This window comes from Leptidea sinapis, chromosome 16, assembly GCF_905404315.1.
Source record: "Leptidea sinapis chromosome 16, ilLepSina1.1, whole genome shotgun sequence".
NCBI classification, from domain to species: domain Eukaryota; kingdom Metazoa; phylum Arthropoda; class Insecta; order Lepidoptera; family Pieridae; genus Leptidea; species Leptidea sinapis.
Window position 1 is genome coordinate 1,934,803 of NC_066280.1, and position 25,907 is coordinate 1,960,709.

Here is a 25,907-nt window from a genome sequence, read left to right on the forward strand (position 1 = left end):
TTAGTAATAAGTATTTATTATTTTATATGTAGTGTGGGATATCATTATATCGATATTAAAGCTTTGATATAAATAAAAAACAAAAATATACAATAAAATGTTTATTATTTTTTACTACACATAAATTACAGGTAAAATGATGTAACATTAGTTAAAAGTGACATCTGTACAACGTCTACGAACTAAAAATGCTTTTAATTATTATTACAAAAATATAAGTTTCTAACTTAGACTATGGAGACCAAACACTTACATACACAAATTAAATATTCGGTTATATTGGGTTCAACTATGATAAAAAAGTATATAAAAATAGGTGTACATGCTCCTAGAGTAACTGCTAACTACCCACGCCTCTGTTATGTAACATAATGTAAACGGTAGCTTATAGTAATGGCATCATACAATTTAGAAACGTTATTCAAATTTCAAGTGTTGCTAGTATTGTTAAAATATTGCTGTGCTATTAATAAACGCGAAATAAAGTTATTCTAAATTTAAAACATTTGTCTTTTACCTTTGTCACTACAGAATTACATGACAGGGAGTACTTATTTTAAACTTGGAGTAACTTAACATTGCATTTGTTTTATAATACAGAAACAGTTAATTTGTTGGTAGAAACAGAAATATTATAATATGTACTGAATCAAATTTGTAACATTTGAACAAAGCCGAGGTCTGAGTATAAATTTGGTGAAATTATTGTACAATTACGAGCAATGTGGTTTTTTTCTTTAAATAAATAAATTACTTACATAAAAAATCTTATTTATAAGTTAGTCTATCTACTAGTCTATGGATTAAAGAGTAAAAGTCTATCAAGACATATTTGCGAATAGTAGATATTTCATTGATTAAAATTGTTCTTAAACGTGTTTTATTTAACCCATATTAAAGTTAATTAGTACCTAAAAGAGTAAGAAAGAGAAGGGGCTTGGGTGAAATTTCAAAATTTATCTAAAGGAATATCTCAATACCAATATCTTTCTTGCCAAGTCAATGTTTTAACGGTAATTATCAATTAGACACGATAATAGAAGCGAAGTAATTAACCGACGACCGTGCAACAGTTTAATATTTGCCAATTGATTCCAATTCCTACAACACAATGAACTGGCTTATTAATTGTCGGTTACAAAATGATCTAGAACAAGTAACAAGTAAAAATTCTATAAATTCGAACCCATAACTAACAGGGCATAGGAATTGGGACTTTAAACATACACACTAAAATATCAGGGAAAAATTTGCATTTCACCTAATTTGTTCTAGAAAAAATATTTAGTTAGCAATTCTGCAATAGAGGGCGCTACACACTTTTTCACAGAACTAAAACCACAGACACGGAATCAAAAGCGTAGACAGCACTGGTGACGTAGGCTCTTGGGTTTAAAAAAAAGTTGGAAAAATCAAAAACACCTCCGGGCGAAATCTCATTGATATCACATTTATTGTTACATCATAATATCAACAGTTATTTAAGTGATAACAAATATACATACAATGTATGACCAAATTCAGGCATTTTGAGAGGTAGTTGTGTATTCATATCGTATCTACTTGATAATAGTAATCGACCACTTCAATTAAATTATAACATTAATTAATTACAATAACTATGGTTTAGCTAATGCAAGAACTGTAGCGGACTTTCACTCGAGAAATAACAAATGATACTAATAATTTAGAAGAAAAACTTCGAGTGGAACTTCTACTTGCAGGATCAGATTTCATACATGGTGGAAAATATATTTTCTTGGGAATTCTCCAGCATCAGAACTCCGAGGTGTTATCAAAATAATTATAACCTGGTTCAGTTATTTTGTTTCGACATTATAACTAGTATATCTAACAATTATTGAAAATATTTTTTAACGATTCTATTTTAGATTCGATACTTTATAATTGCGCTACGTGGACTCTGAGTATAAGAAGCCAACTGGCCAAATGACTAAACCGCTTTTAGATATCCCATTATTAATTTTACAATATCAGAACATTGCCAATCTAGTTTACAATACTTGGAGAATTATAGAGGGATTGGCGATGGATGCTGGCAAGGATGACCGCCATCTTGTCGAAATGACGTCATAATAGCGTAAGTCGACCATAGAAAATGATAGAGATTTAAAACATGAGTGTCGGGTTCACCAGTGATTATCGACATTATCTGCACAGGAATTTAATATATTTTAATAGTCATAATTTCTAATGCACTTAGAATAACACGCCTTTTAAATGTTTCAAATTGTGTGTCGAAATATGTATCAATTTGCACAGTTTTGCCACATAAATGCCCCTCTGTGCCGTCAGTCCGAGAAGATTGCATTAAAATGTAGAACAATCATTCCCTTTCCCACAATACCTTAAAAGTTACTTCCAACGCACTGTAAACACAACAATATCATTTATTTTAACGACATCCTATTTTATAATTTATTTTAAATCTGTTAATTTACTAGAGGTGACAAACGATTGGTATTAATTAACACCTCCCATCTCGCTAAGGTACATAACCACGTTATCACACTCAGCTAAGTTTGACGTAAGTAAAACTCATGCGATTCATCTTGCGTTAGCTGACGGCATCAGGTGCCAGCCTAACAAGATCGTATAAACTCGCATTCTTTAAAAGAAAGCTATGCTCATGCAAGCTATCATTGTATCTCGAACTCGCAAACATTCCTAATTATTGTAAGTGTACCATAATTAACGCAAGATTTGAATTTGGCGCCATTTTTGTAGAATTTGTTGGCAGCCCTGAACAAAGACCAATTTCACTTAGGGTAAGTAAGAATGGAGCACTACATGATCAAAAACATTTTTTGATTATTAAACAATGTTTCACATTTAAAGTTTAGTGGCCGCAGATCGATGTTTTTAAACAAAATATGGTCAAGTTTAAACCTGGCCATCATGAAAAGATTAATTTAAAAGTTTGTGCTTGCGTGATTTTAGGCTAGATGTATCTTGACATATGTATATAGGCATACTTTTTTTGAAAATTAATTTGGTCCAGAAGTAACTGTTACTGTTGGTCGATATCGCGACATGATAACACAGTTGTTTTTGTCGAAATTACTGCATAAGATATTTCCTGATTTACAATTGGGCGCCTAGATCGTGTGATTTAATATCATTGGAATTGGGCCCATAGATCGTGTGATTTAATATCATTAGAATTAGGCGCCTAGATTGTGTGATTGAATACTATTGGAATTTGTCGCCTAGATCGTGTGATTTAATACTAATAGAATTATGCGCCTAGACCGTGATTTAATACCAATAGAATTGGGCGCCTAGATTGTGCAGTTTAGATAATACCTTTAGAATTAGGCGCCTAGATTGTGTGATTGAATAACATTAGAATTTGTCGCCTAGATCGTGTGATTTAATGCCATTAGAATTCTTCTTATGGGATTTGACTTCAATCAACAACCAAATTCAGCCACAATCTGCAGAAAGGTTAACAAACAAGTCGGTACCTACACCGATAAACCGTGACTAAAGCTGATTTAAATAAATAAAGGTCGACAAGAGTGCGTATGTTCTAGCAAGGTAGGCCATTTGTCCAGTGCGTTATTACATAAATAACACTATATCAATGTTCTTTGATTAAATTAAATAACAATAGAAAAAAATAAAACTATTATTTTATATTATCTTGCGTTAATTTGAGATAAACAATATTATTTAAGATATAAATAAGATTTAAGATATAAAATATCCGCACGATTCGACAGTACCTTTTCCATCGCACAGCCTCTGGAATTATCGCTGCGTTCCTGAACCGATACGACTTAGGGACCTTCAAGACCATATTCTCACCTCAAAGGCCGGCAACTCTTCTCTTAAAATTTATCATACTATAATGACCATGGTAGGAGTTTTTAATCAGATGAGCCACCTGACCGTTTGTCCCCTCTAGCATAAAAAAATAATAATAGACATAACGTATAAAAATCAAATCAGTTTTTGCGGCTTAAAATAATTTGTTACATGGCAATAAATACTGACCACAATTTGAAAAAAGAATTTACCAATTCACTGCAACATTAACTTATATCGAAAGCTTACATTAATCTCTACAAGAGCCAGTCAATTTAAAACTACTACTACAAAATATAATACCCGCGCGTTGATATATGGACGCCATCTTAGTGACGTCACATACATACCACCAATCAAAATGCATACTGACGGCACTCAGACGTTAATATGTCCAGTTACCGTCACTGTTCTAACGCGCGGGCTTATACAACAACACACGATTGATAAAAATTATAGCGACAATTTTTCACAGTTCTCAGATATACTAATATTGTGCAAATACTTGAGGATTGAAAAAGTCGATAGTGAGTTTGTTTTTTTCTCTCACGGGCACTACCTTTTCGAAGGTACGGTAAATAAAAAATTGTAAATTTGATTCGAACGTGCTTAGTTTGATAGACTTATACTAAGGCCAAGGAGAAGAGAAAAAGAATATAAATAAACGGACGGCTACCAACGTCCAGTTTGTACCAACAACATATTTACACATAATCGTAGCCGTACTAACCTAACATATCACTCCTGCATCAATCGTGTTGGTCGCCAATTTAATACACTGTCTCAAAATAATCAGCAACACAATTTATTTAATTCCACTTTAACCCGCTTGTGTCATGTCATTGACTGCGTAAGGAAGCTAATTTGTAGAAATTCTTATTATTTTTGTTACACTACTTTAAATAATGTGTATTCCTCTAAATCTTTTGTACATGCCAGTTATTGATATTTTTGCTATGTGTCTTTTAGTTTTAAGTCTCCTTTTTTCACATTTGTTCATGAATATTGTTGGTTTGTCAAATAAAGTAAAATAAAAAAGAAACGGACGGCTACTGAGTAACATTGCGATAGCGAGCGATTATTATCTCTGTCCCTATCACTCGTATGCAGTGATGGCGTCACTTGGCCGACGACAGCTGTCGTTGCGTTTTTTGTGGTAAAGGAACGCAGTAGGTACCGCAGTTGTCAACATTTGGTGCGCCATTTTGTGAACAACTTCATTCCTGTTTGGATTGCGTTAGAAGTGAGACGATTTTCATTTCATTATTTACTTAGTATTTGTTATTATAATTCCGTTACTGTTGATTTTTGCTGCTATTGTGAGTAGTTGTTGATTTATATATATAGAAACACAGTCTGGCAGCTCTAGACCTTTGAAAGATAGCATTTTTTTTTAAATATTCAAAGATATCGATAAAAATATTTTCAGTACTGAAGCTTTGTTTACATTCTATATCTCGTCTCGTTGGCCTTACTATACATAAAGTTTATTTGAATTTGGACAGTATCAGGATTTAGGATAGGAAAAAAGCCGCCCATTTGGAGCAGATAAAACTAATTTAGTTGACATATACTGATACGCTCATTTCGTCCGATAGGCGGTAGAAAAAACGCAGCAGTGGTTTCATCTAGTCGACATCCATCAAATATTTTCTCAATGGATATACACCCTCACAATTTTATTTAGATGTGATAAAGTTTCTAATTGAATCTTCATTAATCTGGCCAAACATATGTCATATTCATCGAACTTTATCTTCGGCGCTACACAACAATATGTATGCCTGCAAACTGTGAGAACTGTCTTACACGTGAGCAAATCACTTGAGATAAGCCAAAAATAGCATGCCACCAAATAACGTCACGATATTTCAAGTTATTGCGCACGCTAAGTAAAGTTAAGCGATCCATATGATACCCCGTCTAGATAATTTTACTAGTACACTTCTACATATATCCTAGATAAATATTGAGGCGGAAGGCTTAACAAGATATTTATTGTATTATAAGTCATGCCTTATATATTATGCTATTAAAAGCTATTTCATAATTGATTCTTAACGAGTGCGGTTTTTAATACCAATATATAGAATTGAATTTGAAACTAATCCATATTAAACCGAAATTGAAAAACAGTGTTGCCTATGTCTATTTCGGAGTCGAGTTTCGTGTTCGTTAGTTGCCGTGGTGATTACGAACGACGTCTAAAGAAACCTACCTAAACAACGCGAAAGAGACACAGGAGATTCGCCAGTTTTTTCCTACAATGAACAAAAATTGGAAGCGTGATTGGTGTGTACGTGCTAGCAGAAGAGCGTATTGACGAAACCCTCTTCCATGGCTATATGACGGTTTATCAATGAAAAAAGATTATTAAAAGCATTCGGTGTAGACTGCATATGAATGGTTTGTAGCTGAACGCGACCGCAGGCCTTCTATCTCTTTCAGTCGCGTTCAGTGAACCATGAACACACTTTCTATTTCGTTCATTAGCTTTCTTTTTCACCCGCACCATTTCATTATGAAAGAGCCTTTATTATCTAAGCGCAAACATATTATATTTAAAAATAAATATATTGATATAAAACATACTATCATAAGATATATTTGATGGTTGTATTTGTAGGATTGTTCAGAATAAATGTGTTTAAAATTCTATTCGAATGTGTTATTTCGGTATTAACTGCACCTACGTGGAAATATTTTATATATCTCAAAAAATATTGCCATAGAAAAAGTACGTCTAGTACTTTACAATGTGTGATAGCGAAACAAAGAATATCGGACAATGACCCCTTATAAAGGTGGGTTCTAAATGTGCGAGTGAAACGGAGAGATAAGCGAGCGAGAGGGACAGTTACAGTAACAGGGCATTGACCGCAATTCTTCCAAGTCAACCGCACCACAAACAAGGTGCTTTGACATTTCAAAATGTATTTTATTAATATTCAAACAACACCAATTTCATAAAAAATTTAAATTCTAGTTTCGGTGAATTTAAAATCACATTAGTTTCAATTAGGAACACATCTTTATCCGAGAGCCACAGCGTTTTCGCCTGATTGATACTTTTTTTTATACGTATCGAAAAATAGAGCCTACGCTCTACAACTTAGCAATAATTTAAATGATTGTTTGACATTTACTTAATAATATTCCCCTCTTATAATGTACATTCTAATATATTTTGATCGATGAGAGAGTCCATCCAACTGTAAAATAATTATACAAACTTTGTATAATACTGCGATCAGTTTGAGTTTAGTTTCACAAGCGCGGCATTAGCGTCCACCAACCATAATTTGGATTGTTTAATATTATATCTAATGCATAATACCCACTGACCTGTATAAATACCACTGAACAGGCTGTTCCAGCTGTTTGACAGCAAAATTTTTGCGCCTCTTTAAAGCGCCACTCGCGAGCATCCAGAGAACTAATTTTGACGTATAATACAAATGACTATGTATTTTTGCATTTTGAATTAATTTCGTTCGTTTTCCAAGTTATTTATACTTCAAGAATCAACGTAATGTAGTACAGAATTCTTTTGTAAATAGTTTCCCACCAAACTCTCGCTACATGGTCAACAGCTCCAAAATGGCGTATATCAAACAGGCACAAAAGCACTTTGACAGCTGCTAGTCCAGTGGTATATTATAGTAGAGGTCAGTGATATAATACCCTACAAATCGACTTGCGGTGTGTGTGTGTCAACAATAATTGGATACTCTTTTCAATTCGCTAATGAAACTAGATTTAAAAACAACTAAAATTATTTAAAAGTAATTCAATCGAATAAATAAACAAAAATTTAAAGTATTTTCATATTTCAAATAACACATAATCCATAATAAACTGCCTTGTATTATAATCATAGTATTAACTCCAAATGTTATATTTAAGGTCTATATTTATGGAATTGCAATAAATTGAAATTGATGAAAAAAATTGATGATGAGACCGAGATAGCTATAATAAAATATGACGTCACATATAGTTTTGCCATAGTAATGCAATTTCTTTTTGCGAGATAGGAACAAAAGTTTAAATACAATTCATTTTGTATAATATTTTTGTTTTTAATTGTATTTTCAGTAAACATTATTATTTTAATCTTAATTTATTATCAAATAGTAATAAAAATTGTGACAAATATGGTTCGAGACATGCGATGCGCGCTCCTATGAACAAGACATTACTTTATTTTCATTTATTATATTGTTGTTGAACATAAACCATCACTTAATATAAAATGACAGTCTATACACAAATTAAATTTGAAAGCAAACTTTATGAATGATGCCAGACTCGAACCCGCAACTTCTCGCGTCCCGTGCGACCGCTCTTACCACTGAGCCAATCGTTCGTGTGTCGAATCGTTGATAAATCTTTTATGTCTCGTTCAACTCACAGGTTGTGGCCTTATCTACAGGATCTACTTTACAGTTGATGCCTGCTGAACCCCAATATTTGCATATTAGGAAATTGACTTAAGATGTCGCTCTTTCAGTCCCGCATCGATCATAAATTTGGTTTTCAAATTTAATTTGTGTAATTAATCCCAGAAGTGAGAGTCATCATTTAAAAAAAAAATGTATTCATGTATTTATTATAATAGCGTTTCCCTGTTTCAATAAAAAAAAATTTTTACTTCTAAGTTTTAATTATTTTGGTATTGAATTTCATTCTGTTTAGATATTTTTTGATTAAACTAGATGGGACGATGCCGCGTTAATGTGAAACTACCCTCAAAATAAAATAATTTAGAAAGACAAATTATTGTGACGCTTAATAACAAATGAATATTTACAAATAAGGAGATAACTTGCGAACAATTTCTAGTGCACTCTACATATGGGTTTGATACAATAAAATTAAAAATATAAGATGTACAGTCAACATAAAAGTATGTAATCATTTGAATATTTTGTCTAATTACGAACAGTCAGCAGAAAAAGTATATTATTTTAGTTTTATGTGCTGCAGTACATGAAAAAGCAAAAGTACTGCATCATTTTATTATCTCGCACTTAAACGAGACTTGGAACCGTTTTTCAGTATAAACGTTATGGGCCGTTTTATTTATAACCATTACCAGCCGGCTGACGGCCGTTTTCAATAACCTATCTAGCCTTAGTTTAACTTACTAGAGGTAGACAAATCTATCCTATAACGCTTACTTACATTTCAATAACCCATCGACCGATAGCATTGGTCTATAACTATAGATAGAAAAGATAGAGTCATTAAACGGTGATAGCAATGTATCCGTAACTAGAGATACGTTATTGAAAACGGCCGTAAATCTGCAAGAATCAAAAAGAGATGTAAGTACCCACCAAAATGTAGACGTATGCTCGTTTCGTGTGGTGTTGTAAAACAAATAGTAAATATAAGTAAAATACCAGTGGGAGGCAGCTTTGCACAGGATGCCGGCTAGATTATGGGTACCACAACGGCGCCTATTTCTGCCGTGAAGCAGTAATGTATAACCATTACTGTTACGCTCTGATGGGCTCTGTAGCTAGTGAAATTACTGGGCAAATGAGACATAACATCTTGTCTCAAGGTGACGAGCGCAGTTGTAGTGCAGACAGTGCTCAGAATTTTTGGGTTTTTCAAGAATCCTGAGTGGCACTGCATTGTAATGGGCAGGATGTATCAATTCTAATATCATTAAACGGAATTTAAACGGTACTCTGTTAACCGGTTTATTCAACAGAGCCTTTATTTTTGCCTTATTTGAGCCAAATTTTTTGCGCCCGTTATTCTCAGATCTTAGGCATACAATTTCGAATAGGTGGTAGTTTTTGACGTTCAATAAGTGATTTTAAATACTCATTTCATTAAAAATATTTCAATTTAAATCAACTTAAATAACCAAAAACCCTTAAACTTCGGTTAAAGGTAGAAAAATATCGAATGAAAAGATCTCAAAATAGACATACACTGGTTAGTTCTATTTTGTTTCCAAGCTTTTTTAATTTTTTAGAGCTAATTTCGATAAGACTGTACATAAAATGGGATAACTAGGAAGAACTTCCGAAAATGACTGTAAACCTTATAAATAACGAACTAATGGCATGTAGACAAATCAAACAATATTCTTATTTGCTTGTTACGAGAATTTACATTTTTAAGATAAAATAGGTCGGTTATTGAATCATAATCAGTTTCAAACATAACAATGATGAACTTAAGAAGGCTCCACGATGCCTATTTAAGACAGACAGACCCGAAAGCATGGACGTCGTCAGTAGTGTGTCGTGAATTGGGGAATCAAAGATCAAAACGAATTAGGCGCCACGTGGACAGATTGATGTACTATTAGTGTCAAGTGTCAATGTGTCAAAAGTTTCTAGCCGCCTCCGCAGTTCCGCCGCGACCAGTATTCATGCAATTGGATCGAAATATCGGCATCAAATTGATAAAATTTATATATCGTGAGTACCTGTCATAATAATTAGGTAAAATTACAATATTTCAGACAGATTCAAAATGGCAATTGCAATTTTCAGCTGGTTTTGATTTAAATAAAGCTTTTGATATTATGGACAAATTTCATATTTATTCCTCACTAGCTGACCCGACAGACGTTGTTCTGTATATAATAAATAAAATAATGTTTTTATATGAATATGTCAATAATATATTATAACATCAAAAATTACTTCGTAAAATATGCACCCTGCTGTACTAGGATACTAACAAAGTATCAACTGGGCCCACTTAATAGAACATATTCACGCCAGTTTAAACTTAAAGTTTGTTCAATGATATATTATATAAAAATTTCGTACAACACGCATAGAGAGAGTACACTAGAGATCAAATTAGAATACATGTAACGGTCTCCTGCAAACCTACACCTACACTTAATCCAACTATAACTCACCGTACATTGCGCTACAACACTTTAAATTTCACTAACACATCAAATTAAAGCATCAATTCCAACTCCACATCACGTAAACGAATTTGTTCCTAAACATTATAACAATAGAGTCTATTATAGAGCGTTCCGACGTTATATCTATGTGTTATGACGGCGTGCTCGACGATTGTTCCACACTGACTGGAGCCACTTGAGTCTGAAAATATTAATAATAATTCAGTAGTAAAATTGTAGCATAGAAGGTATTATGGGCTTCAGTCTTGCAACGAGTTGAGATATATTACAGTTTGTTCGCAAAGAAATGATAAATATTACGAAACAGCGACCGTCGCTTAGCTATCGTAATCTGCCCGCGCTTGTGGTACGAGGCACGCAGGTGCTGTCAAGCGCATCTATCGGAAATTATTAACGGGCATTTTATAATTTATTTATGAAATTCCGCCAACAAGGTATGCAATAAACAATAACATTCATATGGTAAGTGATGCCTCAATTATAGGCGAAAATTACATGCTATTCAATTAAATCAAGCCACAAATTAAAATAAGAACTATAATTTATTATATATCTACGAATATAATCTTAATATAAATTAACACAAAAATAGATTGAGGTCATCCCTCACTTGAAAGAACCGTTTATATATTTTTTAAATTTGTGTAAATTGTGATCAAATATGTCGACTTCATCGTGATGATTGTTATATTCTCTGGTAATTCTATTCAAGGGAGAGAAATAGCCTAAATTAGATCCTGCATAGTTACAGAAAAATTGATTATATTTCTTACACGCTCTCGGTTGAGTTTTTGAAACAGCGAGGTTTAGTTTCGATATGAGATGAGGAGAATCAATAATATTATATAGTAATTTACAGAGGAACATACTATCGAGCAATGTTCTACGGGACTTAAGTGAGTTAAGGTGGAAATACTGCAGTCTACCTGTATAAGAAGAAATTAAGAAACCATTATGTTTATTTTATTTTGAAAAACTCTCGGTGAATGGAGTTTAGCCATCAGCATGTTAGCTTATAAATAAAAATAAATATATATTGAAGAAAAATATTTTACCTTAGTTTTGACGGGGGATTCTGAGAACACACAGTCGGGTATCTCAAGAGCCCTCTCGTCAAGAACTCTCTCATCGAGCACCGCTTCTAGGGCGGCCGCCAATTCCGAACTCTCCGCAAACGCACTGCTTCCCTCCGCTAAAATACAATCACATCAATCACACAATAAAAGTCACCACGCGGAGCCTTTGGCTATTTCACGGGCATTTGATTTTTACCTAAACCTATTTTTCAAATAAAGGATTTACAAATTAATGACTCATCAGCAATGAAATGAATACAACTTTGTTTGCTGGCGTCTATTCAGGAAGCGCGCCATGTCGACTTTGCCCAAAGACGAATTAAAATAATAACCACATTAAAAAGTAACTGTGTCTTGCGAGATATTTACCAATGGTAGAAATGCAAAAAAAATTCAAAACCTGCTTTGTTGTTAATAACATAGGATAATAATTGTTAAATTAAATTATGGCTTGGGTTTCTTACGTACCTTCTCTAATTTAAATTACAACCTTAATAGTCTGCAATAAGCAGTTAATCGCGTAAGTTATGGGTACCACAACGGCGCCTATTTTTGCCGTGAAGCAGTTATGTGTGAACATTACTCTGTTTCGGTCTGAAGGGCGCCGTAGCTAGTGAAATTACTGGGCAAATGAGACTTAACATCTTATGTCTCAAGGTGACGAGCGCAATTGTAGTGCTGCTCAGAATTTCTGAGTTTTAGCTCAGATTTTAACTTGATCTATATTGCACATCATAATCATAAATTCTAAACTTGTTATTTCTCCACGACCAACAGTTGTTTATTAGCCTACTAAGGGGCTGTCTCACAATTTTTGATTAGGTGACATTCTCAAATTTCGTTACACGGAAGCGGAATATGATTATGTGACTATTCATTTTAGTGTGAAAATAGTAGTAGAAGTGCCATTTAGAAATAATATACAAATAGAAAACTATAAAACAAGAAATAAAATTTTCATTAAAAGCCATTAAGATTGTGTTACGTTATTTCGTATAAGAATCAGTTTTTTTTTTAATTTTCATTTCGTCAAACGGAACTATTGAGTGCGAGGTTGACAGACCGATCTGCCGGATATGTCACCTAGAAATTAAATACAGAGATTGCGAAACGCAATCTGTTATATCTGGAAATTTTGTGTAGCTATTAATTTATCTAGCCTATGACAGGTGACAGTTGGACCCACAAGGTCACAAATGTGGAAGTTCTGCGCCGCGTCAATCAAAAACGCGAACTCATGCAAACCATCAAGATGACAGATCGCATATTTGGGGCACGTGTTTAGGCACGAGAGGTACGAACTCCTACAACTCATCATGATTGGAAAAGTTGCCGGAAAAAAAGGCGCAGGTCGCAGAAAAAAAGTCTTGGCTGCGCAACATCCGAGAGTGGACTGGCATCGCGAGTGCGGCAGAACTATTTCGCCTCGTGAAGGACAAAAAATTGAACCTATAAAGCTGGCCGCCAACCTTCGGTAGTTGGAGAAGCACGCGAAGATGAAGAGCCTATGACAATATGCTACTTTAAATGGACATTGTGAAACAGCCCCTAAGAGATATGTTTTACTAAACACTACCAAACGCTTTCATTTACCTTGATTAAAAAACTCCGTAAAAGCTTCATCTGGTATTTGACTCAAGACAGATGGATCGAGGATGTCATCGGGGGGCACCTGACCAACTTCTGTAAAAGATTTAAAATATGTAAATGAGACGGCCGTACATTTACGTAAAATAGAGGATATTATTTAAAATAACATAAACAAAAAAAATATTTAAAGTTATTTATTTTCTTTTTTAGTTGGGCCTTGCCAGCCATAACGGGTTATTTGCCACATATTTTTGACAAGTGACTGAGACATAAAATTAATACTGTAACAAGCAGGGGCGTGCATTATATATAGGCAATAACGCAATGCCTACGTCTATGAAACCTAAATTGATATTATATAGCACTAGATTTAAAGTTCATATAGTTAAATTTGGTTCCGGTCTTCTTTAACCATACTTCCATGAAACACCCATCCAGTAAGTTTTACTATACTACGCTAAGCCTTTGGTAAGCAGTCGACAGACTGCATTTTAGCACCGGTCTGCGTTTTATGCAATTTATTTAGAAAAAGTATTCGTCAAAGTTATATCATATAGAAGGTGCGCTGTTTACGTATTAAATGTTCCAAAAAGTCTTCGCAATTTAACAGCGTGAGCTAATATGCCTACTGGCCTATGATTGACCCATCGCCTAAATCTTTGTGAATTTTATCGCAACTCACGAGGGAAACCGACAATCCCATATCCGTTTCACTCGTTCCAATGTGCAATATAATATTATGCCTGTTTATCTCTGCTGCATAGTGTAGGGCCATTTTGTTTTTACTTTATTTACTCCGTGTTTTGACGTTTGTACAATGAAATAAAAGATGCTGCTGTATGAGTGACATCTAGTGGAGACTTAAGAAAGTACACAATGCAATAACACATATTATTACTATTGATCATGATTGACTTCTAAATAACTTTGGTCATTCCTCCCACCAAAGGACAAAAAATACTTTAAGAAATAAAATCGATATTTAATTTATCCAACATCGTAAATGCATGAAAAATCGACAGCCATTGCAGTTTGCGTCTTTACCGTTAGGTGGCGTAAGTTGCGAACCCAAATAAACCTCTATTATAACTGTTTCATCTTAAGGTGAGCCACGGCGTGTAGGTTCTTATATAGAGGAGATAGGTGTTGGGAGATATAAATCGGTGACCGAGAGACCACTGTCGAGGGTAGAAAATTTGTCACGAGGTTCTCTTTAGGCTGTGTCTACAGGTTGTGTGGAGAAAATTTTTAACAGTCCTTAGCTTTTACTAACTGTAGGAGCCGAGGAAAGGGCGGGGGTAAGTTTAACGATCGTCTCTTAAGCACCGCTTCGCCCAGTTGCGCCTTAAATATCACCCGCGCTCGCGCAGCTGCCCCTTTGTAAAATTTTTCGCATACGACAAACTTACTTTGTGCTGTCAATAAACATCTAAATACAGTCCACATTTTCCGCTACTTACCAACTTAAAGTACCTACTTTTCAACAACTAGTATGTCTTTTTTATGTAAGTAGTAACGTAAGATAGAGATCAAAAGCTAGACTTACCAAGTTCATTAGAATTATTCCCTGTTATGTATTCACTCTCAGTAAGATCCCCCACAATTGCATCTTCCGAACTGTCATATGCTGATGAGTTCGAGCATGCATTTATTTCTGTAAAAATAAGTGAGGGTAGATCTATATTACACGCAATGAACTTTCGTCCACAGCTTATCCATATGTATCTATGCCTTAGCACACGTGTAGTACACAATAGCTATCTCCTTTTAAAAAACCCTTTGAGTAATGACAGGATTGACCAGGTATCGCAATCGGCCATTATAACCCAGTGCTGTTTGCCCTGGTGTCTGGCCCAGTTATACAGTCATTTTTTTCTGGTACAGCTCAGCAACCCACAAAACGACTCCAGTTCCTATGCGACATCTTTCTGCACACAAATAAAATTTGAAAAACAAAATTTTATGAACGATGCGGGATTCGAACCCACGACCTCCGGCCTTGTTTGTGTATTAATCCTAGAAGTGAGGGTTATCACTTTAAAAACATAACAAATTGTTTATCTTTCTGCACCTTTCCTAGCTGCTACCTATTCAATTGCCTCATTGCCTTTGACTCCGCAATCTGGACACCATAGCATAAGGCCGTTTGACTCACAAAGAAGATTGTGCACCAGTAAACATTTCATGTGGAGCTTGAGCTAATAAAGTCCTTAAAAATATTATTCCTCGTGCTATTTTACGTTTGCAGAAAGAACAATATTGTAATATAGAAGGTATTAAATACGACCAATGAAAATAATGTTATATCGCATAATTTAGTCTGAGGTAAGTATGATACAAATATCAGGTCTAGTTGACCAAACTAACTACAGGGTGTCCAATTTGGGTGTCAGTAAATATTCTCTCTGATAAGTATTCCCTAGCGCCTTATGGAGCTGAGTATATGTTTCGAGGGCATGTATACCTGACAAGGACTGTGTGTGCACGGGCGGTCGCTTGAGCACCAGTCGGCGGCGACGCTTCGGTTTCCGCGGGGGGCGGGGCGGTCGCGGGGCCCGCCCACTCGGCCCCCACGCACGCTTACGAATCTTCTGTGGTTTGCTCTCGCGACACAACATCTCGTAATTATCCTGATTGCAATTTTTTTTTTATAATAATAATAATATTGACACACTTTTTACACAAATTATCTTGCCCCAAGTTAAGCATATATAGCCTGTGTTATGGGTTACAAGATAATGATATATTTAATACAATATACTTACTTAAACATACATAAATTCATATAAACATACATAAATACATTTAAACATCCATGACTCGGAAACAAACATCCTTATTCATCATATAAATGCTTGCACCTACCGGGATTCGAACCCGGGACCTCTAGCTTAGTAGGTAGGATCGCTAACCACTCGGTCAGTCGTCAATTAATTTATAAAATACTTTAGCCAGCCCTCGCTTCGATTAGTTTTTCAATGGGTTATCCCTAAGAGGTAAACTAGACTACCACTTTCTGTAGGTCTTTTTAAGAAATACGATTCTGTAGTACATAATTTTGATGTATGTTTTTTACCAATGCTTGTAAGAATATAATCGCCCAAAAATAAGTATATTACGACATCAATCAGAATGATAGTGAAAACTGTGACTAAGCTTTCGTGAAGATGCTAGTGCCATGCTTGACTAAGAATTCATTGGATTAAAAATATAAAATGAAGGAATTTTTAATGAGATTTTTACCGGGTCGTTAGAATTTCTTAACGAATAGACAACATGATCCCAGATAACAAGTATAACATTAAAAAGACGTAGACGAGGCTTTTTACATACCCGTTTCCACGCATGTTCAGCGCAAAGCGGTAACTGCTCCTGTAGCGGTAGCAATGGTTGCTTGCACCTCTCTCCGCCGGCAAACACGGCCGCACACGACGCGTACAATCGCTGATCCGCAGCTAACGTCACGTGAGACAGACAGTATCTCGCGCACGGTAATGGCTCGTTCTGACAACTCTCTTCGAAACACTGACTCGTAGTGGCCTCAGATCGGCCGCCCTCTCCACCGGACCAACCACTTTGCCTATAAATTCACCTCAGAAATAATAATATCTATTTTTTTATTGGAATAGATAGAGACAACATCAACTGATTCAACATAGGGAATATAGGACCGATTTCACCAAAGACACTTCAAACTGAGTTCAATAAAAATCAGTTTTACATAAACGAGTTCAAATGCCAGTCTTGATTAAAAACAATGCGATTTCACTAATTCCATTTGAGCGTGTTGACGTAAACCTACTTTACATGTCATAAACAATAGAATATATCAAATATCTGTCAAAGCGGTCATCGATAAGTTTGAACAAAATCAAAATTGTTAAATATCAATGTTTCTATTACGATAACCATTGTGTATGTCCTTTATAGTCTAACAGCATGTATATTTGTTTCAGGTATAAGAAAATAAGACTTGTTTCAATCTTTAGCACTGATCACTACCATTAAAATTTGTAAACAAATACTCTAAGCTTGGTGGTCTACCTTAACGTGACATTGGCACACTTGTGGTATAACTTCCACAGAAGCCAAGAATAGAATAGAACGAAAGTGACAGGTCTTGAACGCAATTAAAATATGTTTAACGTCCAAAATTCGGCGGTCGGCATTTAGTTTGTGTTGGTGAAATCAGAATTCAATCTGTACACTCTTTTTCAGGCGTATTCTTAGTTCAAAGTGTTCTAATCGCGTTCTAGTTGAATGGTGAAATCGGGCCATAAACGTAAGCGGGTCATATTGGGCAGCAGCTATCATACTGAGAGTTAAGATGGTATGTCTCATATAACTATTCTGGCCATAAATATTGTTACAACTTAAGACTATTATTTTTCTGAATTCAAATTTGGAACGCGTCTATTATGTCAGAAACTTCAATCGTTAACCTCCATTTACACATTTTTTTAGAGGTTAATATTACACCGTAATAATAGGATGGGGGTTAAAGGAAACAGAATTGCTAATGCTTGGCTTGCACAAGGTAGGTATGGAGCTGTCGTATGTTCATATATCGTACTAGCGATAGAAATACCACGAAATCTTTCGTCGAAGACTATAAAAAATCGGGGCGGTTGTAAGAACTAAAACGGCCGTTAATGCTGTTTCGTTTGGCGCTTTCAATAATTGAATGCGTCACCGAACGACAATATGATCATTTAGTTCCATCGCTGTTGTTGAACGCTTTGTGGCACAGATCCACCCAACGCGGGAAAACAGGTATAAAAGCGTCTACTTCGCTTTCAACCTACATCGCGCATGCGTTTCTGGCATGCCTCACGTGCACTGCTGAATGCGCTATGACCTTGATAAACAAAAAGGCACAGTATGAACATAGCTAATGGGGTTTAAGTAGTTAGGTCCTCTGCCTTGTGTGTGGTGTTAATATCACTCATATAATATTATTTATGTGAAAAAGTGACGGGACGAGTAAATCATTCATCTGATAGTCAGTAACGGGTCCTACCCATTACAATACAGTACCTTTGAAGTCTAATTAGCACATTAATTTCATTAGCTATGGCCTTCCAAATAGAAAAACAATATTGCTTGCACATCACTGCCTAACGACAGAAAAAGGCGCCGTTATGATACCCACCTAACTGGCATCCTATGGAAAAAACCCCCACCAAAAAAGAACATCTGCAATAAACTGCTTCCTTGCATCTGCTAACCAAAGATTCAATTTTACCTGAGCTTCCTGCGTTCTTGTAAGGATAGGATCGACGACATCCCTCGCATTGCCAGCAGATGATTCACAGTTTGTGGTGGAAGACGGCAGGTGCTCTTACCACTCAACTGTTTCTGTAATGGCACAACGATTAGTCATATTAATTTATGTTCACGAGAATTCGATAGATATCGGCGTAAAAAACTCGTTTTCTTGACAAACATGTGAACAGAGTTGTTTACAAAAACATGTTTTTCTTGTTCTTATTAAACTGTTTGACATTATTCTATAATGATCTTTATCGTTGTTATTATAGAGTTTCGCGCATTATTCACTGATTTATTCATACTAGTGTGTAGCGTTTATTAATAAAAAAAAGAGAATAGAATATGCAAAATGTTTACGCTTGATTTATTCGGACGCATCACGCTTCCCGCGTTTATTTTCAAAGCTGCTTGACATTCGAAAAACTTCAGAATTATCATTGTATTGACAGTGTTGTCATATCAGTCATACAATCATTTTTGTGACACGGATGAAATCGATCTTTTTAGCTCCAGGATTAATTCAATTAGAGCCCATTTGGTAAATCAATTTAGCAGTGATTAACAAATTAACATTAGGCGTGAAATTACTCCTTTTATACCATGCTTTCAACTGGCGATAGGGGTGCGAGAAACGAATTTATGTTCTCCTGGTGTCTATGTAGCCGTCGTGCGCATGACGTCAGACTATTTTAAGGTATACTCGCGTCTTACATAAGACAATCTCTTCTTCAACCACCTGGTACCAAAACACTGTTTAATGCTTTAGGAAATAAATGAGATAGGGATAATTTTCTGCCACTCGTCTCTTTTTACTGTCTCGCTTTTTCGTTTCATCGACTTTCAAATCACAACTATGCTAAAGTTAAGCTAAAATATCGGCATCAAATTAATTAAATATATATCGTAAGTACCCGTCATAATAATAACAATATGCTAAAGAAGATTTCAATTCAATAAGTTTTGTGTTTAACATAAAATTAAAACTCTTTCCGTAATAACATAATATGGCAATATTTCATAACTTCCCAGATTTTTTGCATTATTCGCTGCACGATCACATGGTATAATTTCAGACTTAGAATCTAGCGTATAGACAACCTGACGGCCCGATAATTCGTTACCAATTTTAATTTGCCAATGTCTGAGTTTGCTTCTTTAATATTGAAAATGCTAAGGCGATAATTCCATGCGTGCGAGTCTTTTTACGACTTGTCATACAAAATGGGTTTCAGTAACACTAGATTCACTTTCTTTTTCTGTCTTGCTGTGCTAGAGATGTTAGTCTATGGGTATATGGGTATGTGTAATCATACAGTGTTTTTCTTGCAATTCAGTTCTTGGCTAGAAATATTTATATGAAAACCCAATTATGCACTTAAAGTTTTTATCAAAATCGGGCCATCCTCGCCCGCCTCAAAATTTCACTATGTATCATAAAAAAAACTACCGTGAAAAAACCACAAGTTCTTCTTACGAGTTTCAATTTACATATAATGTACATCAAACGAATAATAAAGATTCATTTATAGTGCAATTATGTGAAAATGTGCAGAGTATCTGGGAGTACTGTATTGGTCCTTAGAAGAATAATTGTAGAAATTATCGTTAAAATAAGACCAGTGGGAGGCACCGTTACACAGGATGCTGGCTAGATTATGGGTACCACCACGGCGCCTTTTCTCTGCCGTGAAGCAGTTATGTGTAAGCATTTACTGTTTTGGTCTGAAGGGCGCCGTAGCTAGTGAAATTACTGGGCAAATGAGACTTAACATATCATGTCTCAAGGTGACGAGCGCTATTGCTTTTCAAGAATTCTGAGCGGCACTGCATTGTGATGGGCATGGCGAATCAATTACCATCAGCTAAACGACCTGCTCGTCACGTCCCTTAATATCACACAAAAATATATATTATATACCTTTACAAGTGTTGCTAAGACTTTATCTTTTTCATGGTCACGAGCTAACCGCATGGCGCAGGCTGTTCTCATGACATGTCGCCGCATCGCTGCCCTCCGCAACTCCAATCTTGCACTTCGAGACTCCGCTGATGTCTCTTCTACACACACAGATCCAGAGGCAGATTCTGTGAAACAGGTATACGTATATGTCAAAATAATTAATATTTTAAATTAACATGATTCTGGAAATACTAAATGTGTTAGTGGTAATTCCATTGACATACAATACACAAGTGTGCTCAAAAATTGCCTGAAGCAGAACTCTGCCAACGCGTCTATGAGTCAGAGTTTTCATTCAGTTGTGTTTAGACCGCGCTTTGAATACAACGCCACGCAATGACAGTGTTCAGTGAAAAACTGTCCAAATAACAGTATTCATATGTCCAGATAAAAAAAAATCAGCTTATTAATTTATATTTTTTTTAATGGAATAGGAGGACAATCGAGCGTCACCTGGTGTTAAGTGATCACCGCCGCCCAAATTTTCTTGCAACACCAGAGGAATCACTGGAGCGTTGCCGGCCTTTAAGAAAGGTGTACGCGCTTTTTTTCAAGGTACCCATGTCGTATCGTCCCGGAAACACCACACCGGAAGCACAAGGAATCTCATTCCACAGCTATGTAATACGTGGAAGAAAGCTCCTAACTAAACCGCACTGTGGAGGACCGCCACACATCCAGATGGTGGGGATGATATCCTGACTTGTGGCGTGTCGTGCGAAGGTGTAATTGGGCGGCAGGAATCAGGTTAAACAGCTCTTCCGAACACTCCTCGTGATAAATGCGGTAGATGACACGCAATGAAGCGACGTCTCTACACTACGCCAAGTGATCCAGCTGTTCACAGAGCACTGGGTCCTTTCCAAACTTTATAGAGCTATATAAGCTTATGAGTCTGTATTTAGAAAGAATATGAACAACATAGTGCAATTGACGCACAGCCCTTCTCGCCCCACTATTGGTATATATCCAGTGCCACTTCTATGTATGTACAAATCAGCAAACATAATTCTAAATGCCAAATTAAAAGCTTCCATACATTGAAAAAAATTTGCTCAGTCTAACTGTATGTCTCTCTGTTCGCGATAAAGTAAAAAACTATTGCACCTATTGCAACTTTTTCCTGCTGTTTTCACCAATGGATAGTGTGGTTCCCGAGAAAGGTTTTAGTGTATAAATTGTTAAGTTTTTGTATACATTTCTTTAATATACATTAACAATATTTGTTGGAAATGACGGAATAAAATAAGCCCTCTGGGAGCTTTCAACGAGAACGACATATTAACAAAATAATGTATGGTGGAATTGTGTAACTTATATAGGTCTACAGAAAAGTCCAGGAGAGCATATTGTATCCATTTTAATACTTTAAAAAATTAACCGTTTTGAGGCAGTAGTGAAGGAGCTGTTTACACAAATACGATATTAATCCTTATCATTTTATTACTACATATTATAAAATCATTCAGAAATAAATTTTGTTTCATTTTTAATTCATTAACTTTTATAGCATATTTCCAATGGCTTTAGACTATCATTGTTTTGCAAGTATTTGGATACTTACATCATATTATTTGCCAAAACTATACATAAATATCTATAGATGTATTTATATATTTTATAGTTACCATAATCAGGCATGTTATCATCATCACTGCTGCTTTCAACTTGTCTGTATCTATTAGGCTGCAACATGTCAAGTGGGCCACATTGGAACAACTCCTCTCCCGGGGCATGCCAGGTTTTATTTGGAACCGCTATCACCCGGCAATGGCTTGGTATCCGCTGAAGTGCCTCATGCAGTATTGGACCTCTGCCTTTTTTGGGCTTAGACTTAGCTGTAAACATAAGTAATGCAATCAATTTTTTTATTTTTAAAGTGATAACCCTAGCTTCTGGGATTAATTAAATTAAATTTGTAACCAAAATTTATGAACTATGAACTGTTCCTGTAGATGGAGCTACAACCTGAGAGATGAACAAGACTGAACAAAATTTACGAACCAAACGTCACTCGGACATTTTACTATCATATTTTTATTGTAATTAAAATTTTACTGGATAATGATAGCTTTTTTAAGGTTAAGTATGAACTTTACTGAAAACATGCAAAAAAATTTTTTCTACAGTAAAATATATTTATTTAATCAAAGTTTTTACATAACATTTTTAAATTTGTTAAATCTAGATAATTTGAGCTGTCATCCAAGAATAAACTTCACTCTGAAATCTCACACCACAGCAGTTTTCTTTTAACCGAAAGTGGCCAGTATGCTGTGTGTTCAAGTCTAACTCACTTTAATTGGCAACCCACATAGCCCAGTGGTTAAGAGATCATGCCCTGCTAGAGCTCTTGAGTTTAAATCCTGGTAGATATAAACATCTATATGATATAGATGTGTGTTTGTGTGTTAAATAAAACCATCGTCTTGCAAAGTACAGACTAGATAGGGGAAAAACAATCTGCATCAATGTTATTATTATTAATGTAAGATTGTTTACAGATGTCATGTTACTAATGTTATGATTATGATAAGAATAATAAGATTATTTACAGGTTTCATGTTACTAATTTTATGATTTAACATTATCCTGAATCAAGAAAGTCAAGACATAAATGGATTGATCAAAGTGATCAATAAAATCTCCACTTGATCAGTTATTGAAATGCCAAAAATTGTAATGTATTAACATAATGATCTCTAATTACCAATTAAGGACTGCAAATAACTATAAAAATCAGCTGAGTTTTAGTGATTGTAGACTATTTAAACTCTTTAAAATATTGTGTAGTATTATTAACCAATCAAATGTTTTTACTTGAGATGATCAAAAAAAAGTAGAAATAGCAGCTACTCATTGGCATCTGCTATAACAGAGGGCAAGGGATGTATATGTCTGCTCTAGGCTGGAAGGCTCCTAAGTCACATTGGCTTAGGAACACAGCAGCCGGTAGGTAGATGATTCCACAAAGTGGCTGTGCAATGCCAAAATTTAAGTCACAGACTTTGTTCATATCTACATTTTATTTTAGTAATTTTCCTTAGTTTAGTTTTTTCCTTTTTAATTAGTAAGGAAAGGTATTTAACAGATGTATCCTACCCTGCATTACATATGGATGTGAGACATAGGCACTCAACAATGAGCACTAAGACAGGCTTAAGTACTGCCAAAGATCTATGGAACGAAGTATGACGGGAACACATAGAGTAGACAAAATTAGAGATGAAGACCTGAGACAAAAACTAAAGTTACCGACATACTTAATAAAATAGATCAGCAGAAGTGGAGATGGACTCGCGTTGAGGGATGACCAGGAGAAATGGAGCAGAATTGTCACAGATTGGTATCCAAGAGGTTGCACACAGAGCCAGAGGAGACCTCGAACAAGATGGGAGGATGAACTCAAACTCAACTCACAGCGGGCCCGAACTGGAGAAGAGTGACCCATGACAGACTAGAAAGAGCTAGAGGGGCCTTTTCCAAGCGGCACACTGACTTAAGAGACATACTCTAACTCTGAATAAAAAGGGCTTAATAGAATAATAGAATAGAATTTTCCTATATAGAACAAATAATGGTTTACCTGGCTTTTTAGGAACAGGTGTGGCCGGTTGAGGTGCCACCATTGATTGAGATTTTACAAATGGTTTTTGGGACTCATTTAATCCTTGTTCTCTCTTAAAAACATCTAAGAATGTCTCCTGTTGTGCTTTTGATACTGCAGTTTCCTCATTCTTCACAATGCTGCTATTATCCTTACTGCTTTGAGATGAAATCTCACTCTCAGCAGTTAACACGGGTCCATCTTTTATGTGAACATCTATACTTAACTTTGTTTGATTATTATTTGGCAAATTTTGCATTCTTACTCTCTGAACTTTGGTGGAACCAGACTTAATCTCTTTGCTTTTGCCAACATTATTTGACAATTTATTTGCAGCAAAATGACCGTTGACCACAAACTCTCCATTCACTTCTTTAATGTGACCATTATTAACCACATCTAGAATATCTAAATCCTTAATTGGATTATCTGGTAATTTTGTTTTAAATGTATTATCAGAAAACGTAAAATTATCTTCAGTGTGGGAGACAGTTATTTCGCCAGCAATCACATCCGAATCATGGAAAGTATATAAGTCATTAGGATCTATTTTAAATCTTGTGTGAAAGAAGTTATCATTCAGATGTGGAATATAATTTTGATCATCACTAGTGGCATCATGAATGAACATATTTACTTCACTGTTACAGGTTCCTGGAACACTTTCAACTGCCATCTTATACTGGCTCGCACAGCTGGCATCTGATATTTTTTGGGGAATACCACTGAAACTACATAAAAGAGTACACAATTAGTACAAATTATACTTTAATTTTATCATTAATTAAATTATTATTGCTTAAACATACCCCACATTCTCTGTTGTACTCAAGAAAGACATACTAAGTTCATTTTACAAGATCCATTAGTGAATAGAAGCAATAAATTCTTGTGCTTTTTGGTCCCTCAACTGTGCTGCTCAAAAATATAGAGACACTAAATTAAATTAAATATTGTTTTTGTTTATAGAGAATTATGTCTTATTTTGTAAAAGTTATTAAAAATCTGTTCACTGACAATAAGGTTGACACCTGTCACTTTTACAATGAAATAATTAAATAATCAAAAGAAAATCGTAATTAAAACACTGTATTCAACAAATAAATATCAAATTAAACGTAAAATTGTCAACATAACATTGTTGTTTTTTTTTACATATCAAATAATAATAAAACCTGTGTTGTTAAACAGGTAGGTATGAACTTTCAAACGCACAAATTAAAACAATAATGAACTAACACATTCACCTAGAAAGAATTTAAATCGATATTGAGAAATATGGTATTTTATTAAATAAAATTTCGTAATGCGCTTCACTAAAGAAATTCCTACAAATTTTTAATAAACATCGAAATGATTAGTGATTACAGAATATACATACTACCTACAAATAAAAGCAGTTTGACAGTACTACAGAGTACAGACTATATAGTAGAGTATAGATAGTATATATAGACTATTGACAGCCAGAAATTGAATTGAAGATAATATAAACATTGGGATTTGGGACTATGCTTATGGGGTGAGTGCTTGAAACAAGCTTCTTATTATTAACTCACTTTTCAAGCGTGTTTGCTGCATTTTTTTTCCTGTTGATTATCTAATCAGCAAATTTTGTGTTTATTTATGTCTGTTGTCCCCCAGATCCTGGGGGAGATT

At 35.0% G+C, this 25,907-nt stretch overlaps 1 protein-coding gene across 2 annotated transcripts; it reads right to left on the reverse strand.

Moving 5' to 3' along the window:
- Window positions 1–86: 86 nt before the first annotated feature.
- LOC126968593 (uncharacterized) lies at window positions 87–25,626 on the reverse strand. 2 transcript variants are annotated; one of them, XM_050813608.1, is made up of 12 exons: window positions 25,496–25,626; window positions 25,058–25,163; window positions 24,228–24,979; window positions 22,270–22,479; window positions 20,600–20,766; window positions 18,656–18,768; window positions 16,744–16,990; window positions 15,875–16,040; window positions 14,957–15,064; window positions 13,414–13,503; window positions 11,800–11,936; window positions 87–10,925 (listed from the first exon to the last, which is right to left on the reverse strand). In XM_050813608.1, exons 2-12 carry the CDS (start codon window positions 25,087–25,089, stop codon window positions 10,875–10,877), a joined length of 2,073 nt encoding a protein of 690 aa, XP_050669565.1. In that variant the 5' UTR covers window positions 25,090–25,163; window positions 25,496–25,626; the 3' UTR covers window positions 87–10,874. The 2 variants fall into 2 exon arrangements, with proteins under 2 accessions (XP_050669565.1, XP_050669564.1); XM_050813607.1 differs by lacking the exon at window positions 25,496–25,626 and having other exon boundaries at window positions 25,058–25,265.
- Window positions 25,627–25,907: the final 281 nt, after the last annotated feature.

What these genes read in the sequence shown, in the direction of transcription:
- LOC126968593 (XM_050813608.1), bottom strand. Translation starts at nt 25,089, where the DNA reads ATGTCTTTCTTGAGTACAACAGAGAATGTGGG. An exon ending in ACCTGTTCCTAAAAAGCCAG is followed by an intron (nt 22,480 to 24,227) that starts GTAAACCATTAT and finishes TTATGTTTACAG; the next exon opens with CTAAGTCTAAGCCCAAAAAA. An exon ending in GAATAATTCTAATGAACTTG is followed by an intron (nt 13,504 to 14,956) that starts GTAAGTCTAGCT and finishes AATCTTTTACAG; the next exon opens with AAGTTGGTCAGGTGCCCCCC.